The sequence below is a fragment of the Panthera leo genome, chromosome B4 (assembly GCF_018350215.1).
Source record: "Panthera leo isolate Ple1 chromosome B4, P.leo_Ple1_pat1.1, whole genome shotgun sequence".
Taxonomy (NCBI): Eukaryota; Metazoa; Chordata; class Mammalia; order Carnivora; family Felidae; genus Panthera; species Panthera leo.
Window position 1 is genome coordinate 82,232,287 of NC_056685.1, and position 18,040 is coordinate 82,250,326.

Here is an 18,040-nt window from a genome sequence, read left to right on the forward strand (position 1 = left end):
TTTGCTCTTCAGCAATGTATAGCTACCAACCACAGCATGCCGCCTTGTGTCTTCTGACAGTCCTACTACTCTGTCCCTTGCAGCTTTCTCCAGCCCTACTTTTCTGAAGACAAGCATAACACACAGTCCTTTTCATTTAAGACTTTTACTAGAAATCTCTACAGGGCAGCCACTTGGGAATAACAAAAACAAGAAAACCCACGTTTGGGAAAATAAGAAAGCCCGATAGATGTGGTCCCTCAAGAGATGGAACACTAAAACTCCCATATGTTTCAGAACTCTCATTCTCTTGAAAAAGTCTGTATCAACACTTCCCTCAAAGTGTTGCCATCAAAGCCTACTGTTGGAGCAATGGTGCCATCTTCAGTGGGAGTCTGGCCTCCGGACTATAGCTGCCCAGTTAGCCCCTACTCCTTGTACTCTTGGTCTCCTTCCATAGGAGTTCCATAGTTCTTGCCCCTCCCCGTTCTCCCAGCACCGGAGGATGATTGGACCGGCTGAGCCGGTCCCGCCAGCCGCTCCAGGGATCCGAGGAAGGGCGCACCCAGCCTCCCTGCCCTTAATGTAGCCACTCCCTCCTCGCCTGGGTTCCACCCTGCTCCACCCAGCCCCGCTGTAGCTCCGCCCCTTCTCCCTTAGCCCGCCCCTCTCTATTACGGGTTCTCGCTCCGTGCTCTTGGTGGAAGTGGTTTTTCCGGGAGAGACCACGCTTCCCATGAAGCTCACCAACTGCTCCGCCTTCCCGCCGGAGCCTGACCCTTCCCAGAGTGCTTGGCGATTCCGGCGTGCGAGGCCCTTGGAGGGCAAGGCCCCAGGGCCTGGCTTAAGAGCGCGAAAGGCGAACTGGGAATTGTAGTTCAAGAGTCCACAAAGTCGACTAGAGGCGGCCTGTAGAAAGGACTCGTTGTCCCAGCGTGCCTTGCGCTTCAGCCCGCGCGCTCGCAGCTTCTCGCTCTCGCTCGCCCGCCCGCTCCCTGGCTAGCTCGCGCTTTCGCTCGCGCTTTCCTCGCGGATCGAAGGGGCTGTAGGCACAGCCTGCGGCTGGGAAGGAAGACAGAGGCGGCGGCTCAGGAGGAACGAGGCTGCAGTGGTGGTGGTGGTAGTGGGAAGATGTCGGGCGAGGACGAGCAGCAGGAGCAAACTATCGCCGAGGACCTGGTCGTGACCAAGTATAAGATGGGGGGCGACATCGCCAACCGTGAGTGCGGGCCTTGGGGGTCCGGAGATAGAGGCTGAGAGGGGGAGGCAAAGGGGACGGTGCTGGGCTGGCCCCGGAGGGGTTGGAGCGGTGGGGTCATGCGGAGTGAGCAGCTGAAGGCCCCGCGCCGGTCCACCGTGGGTGGCGTGGTGGGAAGACTCCGTGTCGCGCCTGGGACCTGAGCCGCTGGGCCTGGGCTGGAGTCTGTGGAGGTGTGGGGCCCTGACCGGGAAGAGCGCAGAGCAGGGCCCCCAGCCGGCTCCGACCTTAGGCCGTTAGTCAAGAGGCAAGGCGCATCTTCTGCCCCTCACCCTTCGGTCCGGATCCCTGCCTCTTTTTCTGCCAGCGGCGAGGCCACCTCGAAAAGGAAGCGCCCAGCTGTTGGCGACGGAAGCGCCCCTCTATTTTGTTTTGGCTCCCCGGCATCAAGAGCCCAGCCGGCACGTGTTGCCGGGTTCCCATGCGGATCGCCGGCTCCCTTCCTCTGCTACAGTTCCTGACACCAGCTTCCCTACCACGTGCTTTGCTGGAGTCTTTCGTTTTTTACTTCAACTCCTTCGCTGGTGGGGCCCCCTTCTCCTCTTGGGCCAGCTCAGGGATCGTTGGAGGACACCCCTGGAGCTCCTAACACAACTCTTGGAGATAATATCTGGCTTTTCTTGAAGTTATTGCTACCAACAATCTGTGCAGATAGCCTTAGCCGTCAGATTTGATCTCAGGGACTTGATAACGCTAGGAGTGTTTTGAGGTTCTCACCCCAGCTAGGCAGTCTTGTGAATGGTACTGAAAAGAGGGTGGGGGCTGATTTTAGGATCTCAGAAGTCATCCTTACTACCACTGTGCTGGGACTTTCTCAGCAGCTGCCTGCCAAGCTTGGCAGATGTCACACTTTCCTTTTTCTCTCTTTGCAATTTACCTTTTCACTTTAAAACCCAATTAGGGGAACAGAAAATGCTTGTGTTTGGGCTTTTAAATGGTTTTGACAATAAAGATAGGTATTTAGGATCCCTTTGCTCCTATGGCTGAAAACCTGAGTTTTTCATGCTTCCAAAGACTTGGATCACAAAAATCAAATCTGAAGTTCAGGATAGGCCATGGTGAGGGCATCCAGTGAACAGAACAATGCTTTATAACATAATGAACATTTAATATAGTGCCTTATTTGGAGTGCTTTTTAGTATTAGTGGTTTGAATCAAAAAATTTTTTTCCCTTGCAACTTATAACTTCTGAGGCACTTGTGATCCCAGATACTAGTTTGAAACTCAGGTCTTACACCTCTTTGAGATGTGCTACAAGCTGTAAGACATGAGCCTTTGAAGCTCAGGAACTTTAGATTAAGCCCCTTTGGTTTATACACCGGTTGATGAGGAAATACTTTTACACAGATTGAGATTACTAACATCTAATTGGGGTGTCTGAGAAGGGAAGAAGGTAGCATTTAACAATGCATCAGCTTCGAGTCAGCAATTCTGTGTCTATCTTCCTGTTGTTCCTGACGCCTATAAATTTCCAGTCTGCTTTGCATGTATGTTGGTCACCTTGCTGAGGTGAGAACCCCCTTGAAGTTTGTAACTGTCCTACCACGCCACTGATATCTTTGGAAAGTCTCCCTTCACTAGGGAGACAGATGGTGTTTACCCACTTGTCACATTCTATAGGGAGAGAAGGGTGTGTGGCTTTTTTATTTTAGGAAAAGGAAGGTAGAAATTTAGTGATTATAAGTAGGTATATTCCAAGAGACAAACTTGTTCCCTCTTTCAGCCTTGGGCAGTGGCACTAAGGAATATTACAAACGCTAACTTCTAGGTATTGTTTGGGTGGTAACTTAGACAACACATACAGGGCTGACATGGTGGGATTCTGTCCCCAGGGGTACTTCGGTCTTTGGTGGAAGCATCCTGCTCAGGTGTGTCCGTACTGAGCCTGTGTGAGAAAGGTGATGCCATGATTATGGAAGAGACAGGGAAAATTTTCAAGAAAGAAAAAGAAATGAAGAAAGGTAAAAAATCAATCCCCCCACTAATTTCCCAAGTTTGACCCTTACTCAGTCCTGTTTGTTTTATTGTAATGATGTAACCCCCACCCAAGCTCTGGTTGAGATATTTGGAAATTTGAAATGGCAGGTGGGATACAAGCAGTTTCCTACCCAATCCAAACTGATTAAACAGGCAAGACCCTGAAGAAAATCCTTCCATTTTTCCGAGGGGCAGCAGGGCTCCAAAAGAGACATTGAGAGAGAGAGACAGCAGGGTAGTAAGGCTGATGATTGTCTCTTTACAGGTATTGCCTTTCCCACCAGCATTTCAGTAAATAACTGTGTATGTCACTTCTCCCCTTTGAAGAGCGACCAGGACTATATTCTCAAGGAAGGTGACTTGGTAAAAATGTAAGCTTAAGCCATTTTAGAGCACTTGTCTTTTTCCTAAGCATTTGCATAGTGCTAGTTGCTAATGCTGTGCTCTCCTCTTGCCTTTTAGTGACCTTGGGGTCCATGTGGATGGCTTCATCGCTAATGTGGCTCACACTTTTGTGGTTGATGTAGCTCAGGTAGGTGGTCTGCTTTGAATTTTTTTCCACTTGTGGGGAGGGTACGCTGCTGCTTCTTATTCCCACCCCTTACCACCATATACAGTTTGAGAGTGTCCCTAGAGAAATAAAAGGAGAAAAGTGTTGGCTGGCCTTGCATAGTGACCAGCTCAGTTAGAGTGATTTTCCAGGGAGTACTGATTACATTTCCTTATCTACAGGGGACCCAAGTAACAGGGCGGAAAGCAGATGTCATTAAGGCAGCTCACCTTTGTGCTGAAGCTGCCCTGCGCCTGGTCAAACCTGGAAACCAGGTAAGCTGTTTAGTCCAGTTCCAAACCCTGATAGAACGTAAGAAGCATTAGCCATTTATAGCTATTCTGTATTGAACTGTCCCCTTCTCCTACAGCCCCCTTATAAAATAGCTTTTTTTCTTTTAATTTTACTTATTTTGAGAGAGAGTGAGCACCAGTCGGGTAGGGGCAGAGAAAGAAGGAGAGAGAACTCCAAGCAAACTGCACTGTGAGCAAGGAGGCCAACATGGGGCTCAAACTCATGAACCATGAGATCATGACCTGAGCTGAAACAAAGAGTGAGATGCCACTGAGCCACCCAGGGCACCCCCGTCCCTTTCTTTTTAAAGCCCCAAAGTGGGCTCAAAAAAAGCCCGTGAGGTCAAGAGTTACATGCTCTACTAAGTGAGGCAGCCAGGTGCCCCTAAAACATACAGCTCTTTAAAATTCGTTGTATTGGGGCACCTGGGTGGCTCAGTTCATTAAGTGTCTGACTTTAGCTCAGTCAGATTTTCACAGTTCATCAGTTCAAGCCCTGCTTTGGGCTCTACGCTGACAGTGCAGGACCTGCTTCAGATCCTCTGTCTCTCTCTCTCCCCTCCCCCACCCTCAAAAATAAATAAACTTGTTTATATAAATGTTTATTTATTTAGTGAGAGAGTGCATGTTGGGATGGAGGAGGGGGAGACAAAAAGGGGGACAAAGGATCTGCACAAGTGCCAAAGCAGACTCGGCACAGACAGCAGTGAGCCCCCTGTGGGGCTTGAACTCATAAGCTATGAGATCACAACTAACTCTGAGAGACTATCATAGATAAGTTCACATGCAGGTGTTTGGGGATATATGGTCCTTTCCTCATGGAGCCTATAGAGATCCTCTCTTATTCATGTTTTGGATGTACATCTTTTCCTAAAATAATTTGAGGGATATCACTTAGAGTAAAACACAAATGTAAAAAAAAAAAAACAACTTTTTTTTAAGAACTGTTTTTTTTTAATTCTTTGTTTAATTAATCCCTACACCAAACGTAGGGCTCAAACTCACAACCCCAAGATCAAAAGTCACTTGCCCTTCCAATTGAGCCAGGCAAGTGCCCCCAAAAACCCAATTTTAAAAGCTTATAACAGAAATCACAGTAGTACCAGTAAACTGGTGGCAGAGAGAGGCTAAAAGTTAGTTTTGTGCTTTTGCAAGACAATATTAGAAAGCCCAGGGATCATAAACTATCGTGAATTACTATAATTTAACATCTTAGGCTATGCATGGAGACATTTTTTTCTTTTTCTTTTTTTTTTTTAAATTTTTTTTTCAACGTTTTTTATTTATTTTTGGGACAGAGAGAGAGACAGAGCATGAACGGGGGAGGGGCAGAGAGAGAGGGAGACACAGAATCGGAAACAGGCTCCAGGCTCCGAGCCATCGGCCCAGAGCCTGACGCGGGGCTCGAACTCACGGACCGCGAGATCGTGACCTGGCTGAAGTCGGACGCTTAACCGACTGCGCCACCCAGGCGCCCCGGAGACATTTTTTTTCTCACACTTCAGTCTCTAGGACCCTGTTCAATACTTAAAGCTTGCCTTTTTTTTTTTTTTTGCTTTTGCTGTTTTTCATTTCTGTTCTCTCTTATTCTTCTTTTAATTAGTTTGTACTTCACCGTTGTTACTCGTTTGCGTCATTTTAACTTAAACCTCTGTCTTGGTTTGCTTATAACGATACCTACTTCATACAGTTGTTATGAAGCATTTTGAACAGTGCCTGGCACATAGTAAGCACTTGTGTTGGCTCTTACTACTTTGTGTGTTGATTATTTATATACTTAGAATTGTGTTATCTTCACTGGAAGGTGGTGGTGTATACTGGCTATTATATAGTTATGACATACATCAGGAATTTCTGGATTCTTGCCCTATCGCCAATGCTTACTGTTTAAAAATAACTTTTTTGAGTTCAAATTTCCTAATCCACAAAATAGGAAAAATGAAATTGTCACTTATTATCATAGGGTTGTTGTAACAATTGAAATGATCCATGTACAGTACCTAGCATATGGCTTAATAATATTAGTTATGATTACTTATTTTTCATTTTGTTTAAGAACTGTAGCTTAGGGGCACCTGGGTGGCTCAGTCGGTTGAGGGTCTGACTTTGGCTCAGGTCATGATCTCATGGTTCGTGGGTTCAAGCCCGCGTTGGGCTCTGTGCTGGCAGCTTGGGGCCTGGAGCCTGTTTCAGATTCTGTGTCTCCCTCTGTCTCTGCTCCTCCCCTGCTCACACTCTGTCTCTCTCTCAAAAATAAAGATTAAAAAAAAAAAAATTAAAAGAAAAAAACTGTAGCTTAGGTGGGGGTCAGATCACGTTTGAAAGGTAAGAAGGGGAAAATCAGAGTTTGCTGTTCCCTCAACAAATATTGTGGAATAAACACTGGATTCATCACTAGAAAACCTGGGTTTATCCCAGTTTCTTCAAGTTAACTGGCTTAAGCCTGGGAAAATCTTAACCTTTCTGTGCCTCAGTTTCTTCATGTTTTAAATCGGGATATGGGGTATAGATCTGCTGTATTCACCTTTCAGAATTGTCTAATTACACCATCTTTGTGAAAGCACTTTGTAAAATGATATGCAAACATAAGGTGTTTTTAAGTTGTAGGGATAATAACTTGAAATGAAAAACCAATGAGAGTCGTTGCTCTTGATGGAGGGTATTGGGACTATCAGTTTTTTATATTTTTCATTCTCATGGTGGAGAGCTTATTGGCCCCTTTATATATCTCACCTGTTATTTGATCTTGTACTTCTAGAACACACAAGTGACAGAAGCCTGGAACAAAGTTGCCCACTCATTTAATTGCACACCAATAGAAGGTGAGACCTCAGATAACAGGGTTGAGGGTCTGAGTGGTTTAGTAGAATTAAGGATTTTGCTCCTTCGAAGATCCATTCTGACTCTAGCACAGTGTAAGCCAAAACCTTTTCTCCCCTGAGTTTTCATAGGCGCTTTTCCCTCACTGCCTGCCTCATCAACCTACTTAGGTGGGTGGATTTGGGAACCTTTTGGGATTCTAGAAGGCTTTGTCCTGTCCTCAGGTATGCTGTCACATCAGTTGAAGCAGCATGTCATCGATGGAGAGAAAACCATTATCCAGAATCCCACAGACCAGCAGAAGTAGGTGCCAGTTCCACCCTTCGCTTTCCGCCCTCTGAGTCTAGTCACGAACATTTTCTTCATGCTCCCAGCTTACTCTTGTCTGTCTTCTTTTACTTCAGACTCCAGGAACTACTTATTGTTTTTATGGTTCCCTTTCTATTCCTTTTAGGAAGGACCATGAAAAGGCTGAATTTGAGGTACACGAAGTATATGCTGTGGATGTTCTTGTCAGCTCAGGAGAGGGCAAGGTGAGGAGAGTTTACCAGAGCTAGCACAGAGGAGTGACTGAGGGTGTGTTCTAAGAGCACCAGCCCAAATGTGACCTAACTTTTTACTCTTTTAGGCCAAGGACGCAGGACAGAGAACCACCATTTACAAACGAGACCCTTCTAAACAGTATGGGCTGAAAATGAAAACTTCACGTGCCTTCTTCAGTGAGGTCGAAAGGCGTTTTGATGCCATGCCATTTACTTTAAGGTACTACTACTGCACTTAGCAAGAACAGTGCTTGGAACCAGTCTGACTCCCTAGACCACACACATTTAAAAACTTGAGGAAAATGTTACTTGATAGGGAGTTAAGGATGCTTGAATTTGTCTTCCACCACCCAGAGCATTTGAAGATGAGAAGAAGGCCCGCATGGGTGTGGTGGAATGTGCCAAACACGAACTGCTGCAGCCATTTAATGTTCTCTATGAGAAGGAGGGTGAGTCCTAAGAAGAGAGTTTCACTTTGGAGCCCCTGATTACAGTCCTCCGCTCTAGCTTACAGAAAAGGAGTATGACGAGGGGACATTTTATCAAAACACTTCCTTTCTTCCATAGGTGAATTTGTTGCCCAGTTTAAATTTACAGTCCTGCTCATGCCCAATGGCCCCATGCGGATAACCAGTGGTCCCTTTGAGCCTGACCTTTACAAGTCTGAGATGGAGGTCCAGGATGCAGAGCTAAAGGTCAGTGTGTGACGGAAAGGGGTGAACACGTTGCACGTGTCCTGGGAGTGAGGAGGAGGTGTCAGCAAAGTCCTGCAAAGGGCCGGGATACTGCGAGAGACATTTTGTGTTTCCTCAGCATTCCTCAAAATTTGTTTTCCTTCCTCCTCCTATTTTCCAGGCCCTCCTCCAGAGTTCTGCAAGTCGGAAAACCCAGAAAAAGAAAAAAAAGAAGGTATGATTATCCGTCTCTGGCAGGGTGAACTTGATCCCTCTTGAGTCCACCTTCCTGGGTGTTGTGGTGGGCATATATGTATCTGTATATCCTTACTTTCCCTTTCCTCAGCCTTGACCTAGAGCATTAGGATATTTTTGTCCTTGGTGCCCTGGATACTACCCCAGGTAGTTGGAAACTGACAAGTCTTCCTCTCTTTTCCACGAATATAGGCCTCCAAGACTGCAGAAAATGCCACCAGTGGGGAAACATTAGAAGAGAATGAAGCTGGGGACTGAGGTGGGTCCCATCTCCCCAGCTTGCCGCTCCTGCCTCATCCCTTTCCCACCACACCCCAGGCTCTGTGAAGTGCAGTTCGTCTTCTCCACCCAGGACCGCCAGCAGAGCAGGATCTCCCTGCCCCCATCCCTGTCCCTACCCCACTCCCTGTCCAACAACAACCAGCTCCAACTGACTCTGGTCTTGGGAGGCCAGGCTTCCCAGCCACCGAAGACTACTTTAAATAGAAAAGAGAAATTGAATAATAAAATCAGGAGTCAAAATTCATCGTCTTCAAGCCCCTCTTTCTAGCCTTTTTCTACTACTCTCTGCTTTGGTCAAGGTTTATGACCCTACAACAGAACAGGGAGAAGGCTAAAGTAGCCGCCACCACTAAAAACTCAGCTGAAATTTTTTTATATCACTCTGGTGTCAGCATTTTCCCATCTGTTGGGGCTTGTTCCTCTCTTTTCCCATTCTCCCCAGGTATTTTATCAGGCCTCAAAATAAAGAGGAGCTATATTCAGATTGTTTTTATTCACATGTGGCAGATTCCTTTCTGATCCAGACTGGTCAGGCCCCTCTCATTTTTAGGAGCTGGAGCCTGCATTTACCAAGAGATTCTCATCTGTCAAATGGATCCTCATTTGTAAATCTCTTTAGTCGTTTTTTGTTCTGCAGGACTTTTTTTTGTCTTCACAAAGCTGTAAAGAAGTAATCCATCTCCACCTTGTCCATTTCTTTGGAGTCGATGGGGGGGCATTCCCCTGTTTCATCTTAGACACCTGAGCTGGAAGCTCAACTGTGGTTTTGTTCCCTGTTTGAAATATTTTGACTTCCCTCCCTGAAAGAAAGACCAGGAACCAGAGGAGCAGACTGACTGAAGAGACAACTCCTGGCTTTCTGAAGCTGTGGACTTGGATTGGATGAATTGCTAGGGGTTTGGAGAGGAAGGCGATGAAATTCGGTACCTCTGGCATGCTGTCCCAGGGAACTAGGGCTCCCGCTAACTTATGAGGTTTTTAAACATGTTGAAAATGACATGGCGTTAAAATAAATTTGGATTTGCTCATAATCATGTGCCTTTGTGTGCTGTGCTTATTTGATAAAGATGTCAGTTGATGGTCATTTGGAACTAGTTTTCGATGTTGCCATATTCTGCCGTTCTAAAGAAATACTGTGGGTTGGGACAGTACATTTTTTATGAAAGTTTTCAAAGTTTTTTTTGAGTAGGGGCGCCTGGGTGGCGCAGTCGGTTAAGCGTCCGACTTCAGCTCAGGTCACGATCTCGCGGTCCGTGAGTTCGAGCCCCGCGTCCGGCTCTGGGCTGATGGCTCAGAGCCTGGAGCCTGCTTCCGATTCTGTGTCTCCCTCTCTCTCTGCCCCTCCCCCGTTCATGCTCTGACTCTCTGTCTCAAAAATACATAAACGTTAAAAAAAAAAAAAATTTAAAAAAAAAAAAGTTTTTTTGAGTAAAAACTTACCCCTTGTTGCTGACAATTTGTTCAGGACAATTAATGTGTACTGCAAAAAATAAAACACCATATTCAAGTGTTTGTCTTGATTTAGGAAACCAGGAAGAATGCCTTTAGTATTAGGCCCAGAAGCCTTAGGATAACAACTGATTAATACATTTCATATGTTATATGCATTGTATACTCTTATTACAATAAGAGAAAGACGATGTTAAGAAAATGCTGAGGAAGAGAAATACATTTACAGCATTGTGTGTATATTTAAATAAAACACGTGTGAGTACCGATGCAGTTCAAAAGTGCGTTTTTCAAGAGTCTACTGTTCGGGGCAATCAACAGGTGAAATCCTGATCCTAGTGGACTTGGTAAAATGTTGCTGGAGTTTACTTCAAAAGCTTGTTATATTCTGATAATACTAGAACTACTTAAACACTTGGAAAGAGGGCCCTAGAAGTTTTAACTTTTAAAGTTTATTTTGAGAGAGCGAGTAGGAGGGCTTAGAGAAAATCCCAAGCAGGCTCCACACTGTAGGAGCAGAGCCCCTCAGCAGTACTGATCTCGTGAATCTTGAGATCATTACCTGAGCCTAGATCAAGAGTAATATGCCTAACTGACTGAGACATCCAGGCACCCTGAGGGCCGTAAGTACGTTTTTTCCAGAGTTAAAAAAAGTGAAATGTTGCTGTATAAAAAAACCATGAAAAAAGGATTGTCACGAAAAGCCTTACAGTCTCTTATTAAAGTAAGGTGAAGTCTATGGTAAACTGTTCTTTTTCATCCTTCCTAGCTCAAGTTTCCCGTAGCCAAATCTACAAGTATCTTTTCTGGGTGCTTCTGACCTGACCATACCATGAGACTGGGAAGATGGATCTTAACACCAAATATTCTCAGTCTACAGAAGACAGTTGATCTTGCTTCCTGTATGTACATTGGTTTGATCTTAACTCCTAAGTAGAGGCAGAATCACTGAAGTATTTTTCTTTTTTTAATGTTTATTTATTTATTTTTGAGAGAGAGACAGAGCATGAGCGGGACCGGGGCAGAGAGAGGGAGGACACGGAATCCAAAGCAGGCTCCAAGCTCTGAGCTGTCAGCACAGACCCGGTCGCGGACTCGAACTCACAGACTGAGAGATCATGACTTGAGCCGAAGTCGGACATTTAACCGACTGAGCCACTCAGGCGCCCTGAAGTATTTTTTGAACAAGATGTACTGAGCCAGAAATCTTGTGGCATTCAGCCTCATGTATCGTGGGGGAAAGACTATAGCTGAGAGAGAAAAAGCGTTCATCTAAGTAACAAAGCTCTCTTCGTAGTATGACGGCTTTCTCAACTCCCCACTTACACGTTCTGGAATATTAACCCTTCGTAAATTACGAGATAGAATCTCCCTGCAGCAATTTAAAAATAAACCAGTAAAACAAATTGGGAATTTTTGTATAGACCGCAGGTAACCATAGTAAAATGGAGGGTGCAGCCAGGAAACTGCAACTCCCATGAAGCAGCGAGAGGGAAAGCGGAAGTCGCTATCGTTTGCTTGTCTGCACCTCTCGGACCCACATTGGAAATATGTGCTCACGCTGAAACAACACAATATCTTCATAATAAAACTGAGGGAAGGGAGATTTTGTAACTCAAATTCAAAACGTCTTCCCAGAGAACTCCTAATTCAATCAATCTGCCACCTGAGACGAGCTGAATGCCATTGTTACTCTTCTTAGGCAGCCCCGCCCCTGGAGGGAAAAGTGAGATAACGGAAATGACGACACAGCTCCCTGTTAAATAGCTGTAGGCGGGCCTCTGGCGCTCTCTCCGCCTTAGCGCCATCTTCTTGGGTGAGTGTTGGGGCTGTTTGTGTTTGTATTCTGTGCTCAATCCATTAACATCTGATCTCTGCACTTGCCATCATTACACGAAACTTACTGTAGCTTTTTTCTCTTTACCTGTAGAAACCTCTCCGCCATGAGAGCTAAGGTAAGCAGTCCTTGGCAGTAAGCTGAGGCAGTAGAGATTAGTGATGGGGGGGCGGGGGACAACTAGGCAAGGGAAGTCCGCCATGGTTCCCGAGCCGCTGGGTTCTCAAGGGTGCCCAAGAGCTAGTGGAAGAGGAAGGCTAATTTGGGGAGAAGCAAAAGAGGCGGGTAAGTACTGTGGGCACAAAGGGCGGGAGTAGAAAAGCGCACGCGGGATTCGTATCTATTTTGGCGGGTGAGGGTGGGAGTCCAAATTATTGCTGGATTTACTGTGACTATACTTACATAGTTGGTCAAGAACCTGCCAGGTTCTAAATAATGCCCTTCACATCTCTGCCCAGATCTCTTATTAAAACTAATCTCTTGTTTTATTCTCTGCCTCTGGCTGTGATGGGTTGCAGTGGAGGAAGAAGCGAATGCGCAGGTATGTTGAGACTTGACCGGCCAACACAGGAAGAGGGAAATGTAGCGTGCCTTGGACAAAACTTGGAACGTTTGGTTTAGAAATCTGAAAGAACTTGAGGTGAAAATGTTATAAGCATTGACTTGCATAGTCGGGGATTGAACGCAGGATAGTAGAACTGAAGTACTTGTCCGTTTTGCCACCCCATGTGTTAATTAGATGCACATTTAAGATGGGAGGGAAAGACTGAACTCGGGTTTGTGGGCAGGAGATGTATTCCCGTGTCTGCTTTTCAGGCTGAAGCGTAAAAGAAGAAAGATGAGGCAGAGGTCCAAGTAAACCGCTAGCTTGTGCACCCATGGAGCCACAGGAGCAGAAATAAGGAAAGCCAGAGGCCAGGGACGCTGGTACCAATTGTTGGACTGCATGCCTACTTTCTAGAGCTTGATTCAGTGGATCTAGAACATCCATCGCCATCTGATCGCAACGACCACCTTTGAGAGACTCGCCTTGTTCATATCAGAAGTCCCTTTTGGTCCGTTGCTCTGGACCTGTGACTTTCGGGACTAATTCTGTTTTCATGTGTGGCTGAATGTAACAACGTATACAATAAATCTTCTCTTCTGCTGTCTTAGCTGAAGAAAAAAATGGTTTTGTCTGTTACGTGGTTTTTATTGGCTGGGGATTTTCTGTCAGTGCAGTAAGTAGGGCCTCTTGAACACCCACGCTGTAGAGCGTCGAGCGCGCTACATAGGCTACAGCCCGGGGTGTGACTCCCGTTCCTGGCCAACATTTGGTCCCCAAGCCCTTGGAGTCGGTAGATGCTGGGTGGCCCTTAACTTCCCAGAAAGGGTGTAGTATAAGCGAGGGGATAGGTTTGAAGGCGGTTCGCGGCCAAGTTAGGGGCAAACGGCACTGCTGCCCGAACTCTTACCTAAGCCTAGGTTACTAAGTTCCGCTTTTGAGGCGCTACTGTGCTGTTGCGTTCGGTTGCTATGGTGACACCCAAAGCTTGCTGGGAACTTCCTGCGGCTAGTCGCACTAGTACTTCGCACACCATAGAGTAGTTCCGGGTCTGGTGGCTAGAGCGTCATTTCTTCCGCAGGAAGCGGAAGGGCAATAGGGTAGGCGGCTCTTTGTCGAAGCTAGAGGACCGGCAGGCGGCAGCAGCAACTACGGCGGCGGCGGCAGGTGAGGGAGGCGGGAGACTTAGGTGGAGGCCGCGCCCGGAGGGGAGGAGTCGGGGCCGGCCCAGCAGCTGGGCTCGGCTGGGCTACACAAGGCCCCCCAGGACCGAGCTGGTTCTTCCTCATGCCCCAGGGCCGAGCCCTTTTTCTGACTGACCCTGCTTCGCGAGCAAACGCCAGCTCCGTGACGTCACAGCCCTGCCCATCCCCGCAGCTTGATGTCACCTGGAGTCCCCCCTTTCCGCTTCACTTGTGCTCCCTTAGTGTCCTTTTCGCCTGGTCCACGGCTGAGCGCGGGTCGCACTGCACAGAACCTAGCAAGCTGGAAGACTTGCTGCATAAAACTCTTAGGACTTCTTTTCCAAACTCTGGGGTGTTGAGAAGCGTCATAATCCCCGCCCCCAAGTCTAATCAGCCATCCCATTGCCCTGTCAGTCGCTGCTCTTGCACGACTCCGCATTCGGAGTTAACTAGCCTCAACCCTAGGCCGGGCTCTGATCCCCACATCTTCCTTCATCTTGAGGCAGAGTACCCCTCCCCCTTTGTTCACTCAGGGCTGGTTTTCCAACCCATCCTCCTAGGCTCCCAGATTAGTTCTATATTCTTACTTTTCTTGCCGACAATTCCCTTTGATAGGTGAAATTCAGTTTGAACTCAGAGGGAATCTTGGAAGTGCCCAGAGCTCTTGCCATTTTGTCAGACTTCTTTATTGTAACAAACATAGTTCTCTGTTCCTACCCTTCTCCCACCAAGACTCTGTTTGTTTTTTCCTGTTCAGAACCCAGCAGTGATGTGGAGGTGGAGACCCACAGGAGCCCCGGACTTCACCTGAGCTACCTCAGGTATCGAACAATCCCAGAAGAATTGGGTGGGGAGGAGTATCATAGCTGATTATCTGCCTCTGGTGGGAGTTGCAGCATGGTTCAAGCTTAGATAGATGGTATTTATTTTTCCCTTTAAGTAAAAGTTTGTATCTTCTTTTTTACTACTCTTCTTTCTTGATTGTTTCTATTTGGGGACTACATGCCTTTGGAGGAAAAGGATCCTTCTCCTTTTACAGATTCTTCTGTAACTCTGGTCTCTCATCTGGTTGGTTCATTTTAGGGACCTCTGAAGGCAAAGTCAAGCCAGTAGGGAAGGTGCTTGGGGGGAAATGAAGACCAAAGAAACCAGGAAAGATTTCCTTATACTCCAGGGGAAGCAATATGAAGTTTTCCTATATGAACAGCAGGGGGAGCCTGGTCACTGCTTAGGAAAGGCTTATGAGGTCAAACACGTGGTGGCAGGGACTCCCAGTCTTCTTGGGGGTGGGGAGAGGGGAGGGCTAGAACCAGGGCAGTGGACTGACATTCCAGAGCTCTCTTGGGAAAGAGGAGACTTAAAAAGCTTTTATAGAGCCTATAAATAAAGAGGATCTTTATGGGGTGAGGAATGGTGTGGTTTGATGTCAGTGGTATCTTCTAATGGGGAATAGGAGGGGGCTGTAGAATGGGAAAAGAACGGTCACTTGTTCCTGTGAAATTAACTCCTTCCTCCCACCTTGACCTTACTACAAATGTTTTTGTCCTTTGGGGGTGTATAAGTGGAGATCCCAGCTGTAGAACTCGCCCCTCTCCCCGAAATGGAGTGGAGGGAGCTGACCACACTGGTGTTGACAGCAGAGGTGAGCTGGGAGAGAATACTAAAAAATGATAGGTTTAGGAACTGCCATCAAGCTGGTGACACCAGTCTCTTCACTTAGGATTTCCTGGGGTCTAGAGTGCCCTCACCTGAGATCCCACGGAAGAGGGGTTAAGGGAAGTTTTGTCTGCAGTGTCCCATTATCCACAGCCCTAGTAAGCTCACCAGCCCATCTTGGCCACTTCCCAATCTCCTCCTAACCTACTGAGACACTGAGACAGCAGTTTTAATTTCACTTTCTCAACTTTAATAAGGTCAGCTCAGAAGGGGAAATAAAACCCAACACTGTTTTCTCCTTGCCCCTTCCTTGGCCTGTCATCATTAGTGAGATGAAGTGGCTTCACCCCAGCTCCCTCCTCCATTAGTCAGGCTAGTGTGAATCATTCTGACCCAACCAGGTGCACGAGGGCCTGGGAGGGACTTCTGACAAGCCAGCCAATCCAGCCAGAATTCTCATCCCTTAGATTTTCCATCTCCAAAGCCATTGCCTGTCTGGCCTGCCTCTTGCTGGACTGCCTGCTCTGTAGCTGAGAAGAGTGTGGCCTCTCTGGAAGACACCTGTTTGACACAGTTCTTCTCTTTCCTAGTGGTCACCAAGGGTGGCAAGAAGAGGAACAAAGCCCTGAGTTGGGGGGGACCAGAATGCCTGACCGGGACAGCTATGCCAACGGCACCGGGAACAGCGGTGGAGGCCCTGGAGGAGGTGGCAGCGAGGAGACCAGTGGGGCAGGGGCAGGCAGTGGCGGGGCCAGCTCAGATGCCATCTGTAGAGACTTCTTGAGGAATGTATGCAAGCGAGGCAAGCGTTGCCGCTATCGTCATCCAGACATGAGTGAGGTATCCAACTTGGGGGTGAGCAAAAATGAGTTCATCTTCTGCCATGACTTCCAGAACAAGGAGTGTAGCCGCCCAAACTGCCGATTCATCCATGGCTCCAAGGAGGATGAAGATGGTTATAAGAAGACAGGAGAGCTTCCCCCTCGGCTGAGGCAGAAAGTGGCAGCCGGCCTGGGCCTTTCACCAGCTGACTTGCCGAATGGCAAAGAGGAGGTCCCTATCTGCCGTGACTTTCTCAAGGGTGACTGCCAGAGAGGAGCCAAGTGCAAGTTTCGCCACCTGCAGCGGGATTTTGAGTTTGATGCTCGAGGTGGAGGAGGCACTGGTGGTGGTGGTGCAACAGGCCCAGTCCCCCCAGGACGACGTCACGACCTCTATGATATCTATGACCTCCCTGACAGGGGCTTTGAGGACCATGAGCCAGGCCCCAAGCGCCGGCGAGGTGGATGCTGCCCCCCAGATGGCCCCCATTTTGAATCCTATGAATATAGCTTGGCTCCACCCCGAGGGGTGGAGTGCAGACTGCTGGAGGAGGAGAATGCCATGCTCAGGAAGCGGGTGGAGGAGCTTAAGAAGCAGGTCAGCAACCTGCTGGCCACCAATGAGGTACTGCTGGAACAAAATGCCCAGTTCCGCAATCAGGCCAAGGTCATGACCCTGAGCTCTACTGCACCAGCAACTGAGCAGACTCTGGCCCCCACTGTGGGCACTGTTGCCACTTTTAACCATGGCATTGCCCAGACTCACACTACTCTCAGCAGCCAGGCTCTACAGCCTCGCCCTGTATCCCAGCAAGAACTGGTGGCCCCCACTGGAGCTCCAGCTGCTCCCCCAACTAATGCTGCACCTCCTGCTGCTCCACCACCCCCACCCCCACACTTGAACCCAGAGATCACGCCATTGTCAGCTGCTCTGGCTCAAACAATTGCCCAGGGAATGGCACCCCCACCTGTCTCCATGGCTCCTGTGGCTGTATCTGTGGCTCCTGTGGCCCCAGTGGCTGTATCGATGGCCCAACCCTTGGCAGGAATCACAATGAGCCACACCACCACTCCCATGGTGACTTACCCCATCGCTTCCCAGAGCATGCGTATCACAGCCATGCCACACTGATGGGGCTAATGGACACTCCCCTGGTATAGCCTCCCAGGGCTGGGGTCGAGGGGCCCTTACCCACTCGCCTAGCCCTCCCAGGCCCTGTCTGAAGGGCTCACTCAAGAACTAGGACAAGAGACTACAAGGAGTTTGCTTCTGAGAAAGGGTTGGGCTGGTCTGTTTTCTCTCACCTCCCTTTTATGAGGGTCCTCTTGTCCATCTTCCTTCAAGCCTCACAGAGGGGGCTTTCATAGGAGTGCAGACTGAAGCCAGCAGAGAGGAAGGACTGACTGAGGGGCCGTATGTACCCTGATGGGAAGATGGGGACATCCCTTGTCTTGTCCTCTCTTCTGCATAGCACAGGTTCCAGCACTGGCTTTGGAAGGAAAAAAAAAAAAACAACCCTGCCCAGAGGGAAAGCCAGGAGAGATTGGGAAGTGGGTGGCCAGAAGAGAAGGCCTAATAGGAGCCTTCAGACAATTGGGGGTCTAGTTGAGTTGGAGAATACAGGAAACTGTTCCTGGGCCCAAGGGAAGGTGGGGACCATAGTACTCCAGTCCGAAGACTAGGGGAGCATTCATTACCTTGGCTTGGCTTGGAAATCCATAGGGCAGGGCCCACCACTTTCCAAAGAAATAAAAAAAGAATTATTTTTAACAAATGGAGGCAGTGAAAACTTGCTTAGATAAACCGTGTGGAAGATGAGAGCAGTAAATATATCTCATGCCAAAATGGGATAAAGACCCCACCCTCACACAGCTTGGATAAGGTTGGGCAGAGGCCAGGTGAAGGGTAGGGACCCAGA

At 47.9% G+C, this 18,040-nt stretch overlaps 2 protein-coding genes and 2 long non-coding RNA genes across 5 annotated transcripts; 3 read left to right on the forward strand and 1 right to left on the reverse strand.

Moving 5' to 3' along the window:
* Window positions 1-658: 658 nt before the first annotated feature.
* Window positions 659-9,661, forward strand: PA2G4 (proliferation-associated 2G4). The gene is made up of 13 exons (XM_042946840.1): window positions 659-1,198; window positions 3,070-3,198; window positions 3,480-3,585; window positions 3,677-3,746; window positions 3,947-4,039; window positions 6,816-6,879; window positions 7,102-7,180; window positions 7,332-7,410; window positions 7,506-7,639; window positions 7,774-7,868; window positions 7,987-8,114; window positions 8,275-8,328; window positions 8,541-9,661. The coding sequence occupies exons 1-13, from the start codon at window positions 1,111-1,113 to the stop codon at window positions 8,604-8,606; spliced, it is 1,185 nt and encodes a 394-aa protein (XP_042802774.1). The 5' UTR covers window positions 659-1,110; the 3' UTR covers window positions 8,607-9,661.
* A 1,752-nt stretch (window positions 9,662-11,413) lies between these two features.
* LOC122224685 lies at window positions 11,414-13,086 on the forward strand. The gene is made up of 5 exons (XR_006204887.1): window positions 11,414-11,428; window positions 11,782-11,895; window positions 12,010-12,034; window positions 12,435-12,457; window positions 12,733-13,086. It is a non-coding gene; the product is annotated as an uncharacterized LOC122224685 (long non-coding RNA).
* On the reverse strand, window positions 12,767-13,741 carry LOC122224686. The gene is made up of 2 exons (XR_006204888.1): window positions 13,371-13,741; window positions 12,767-13,071 (listed from the first exon to the last, which is right to left on the reverse strand). It is a non-coding gene; the product is annotated as an uncharacterized LOC122224686 (long non-coding RNA).
* Window positions 13,553-17,896, forward strand: ZC3H10 (zinc finger CCCH-type containing 10). Of its 2 annotated transcripts, none has more exons than XM_042946843.1 (3): window positions 13,553-13,627; window positions 14,402-14,465; window positions 15,891-17,896. In XM_042946843.1, the coding sequence occupies exon 3, from the start codon at window positions 15,946-15,948 to the stop codon at window positions 17,251-17,253; it is 1,308 nt and encodes a 435-aa protein (XP_042802777.1). In that variant the 5' UTR covers window positions 13,553-13,627; window positions 14,402-14,465; window positions 15,891-15,945; the 3' UTR covers window positions 17,254-17,896. The 2 variants fall into 2 exon arrangements, with proteins under 2 accessions (XP_042802777.1, XP_042802778.1); XM_042946844.1 differs by lacking the exon at window positions 13,553-13,627 and adding an exon at window positions 13,806-14,053.
* The last annotated feature ends 144 nt before the right edge of the window (window positions 17,897-18,040 follow it).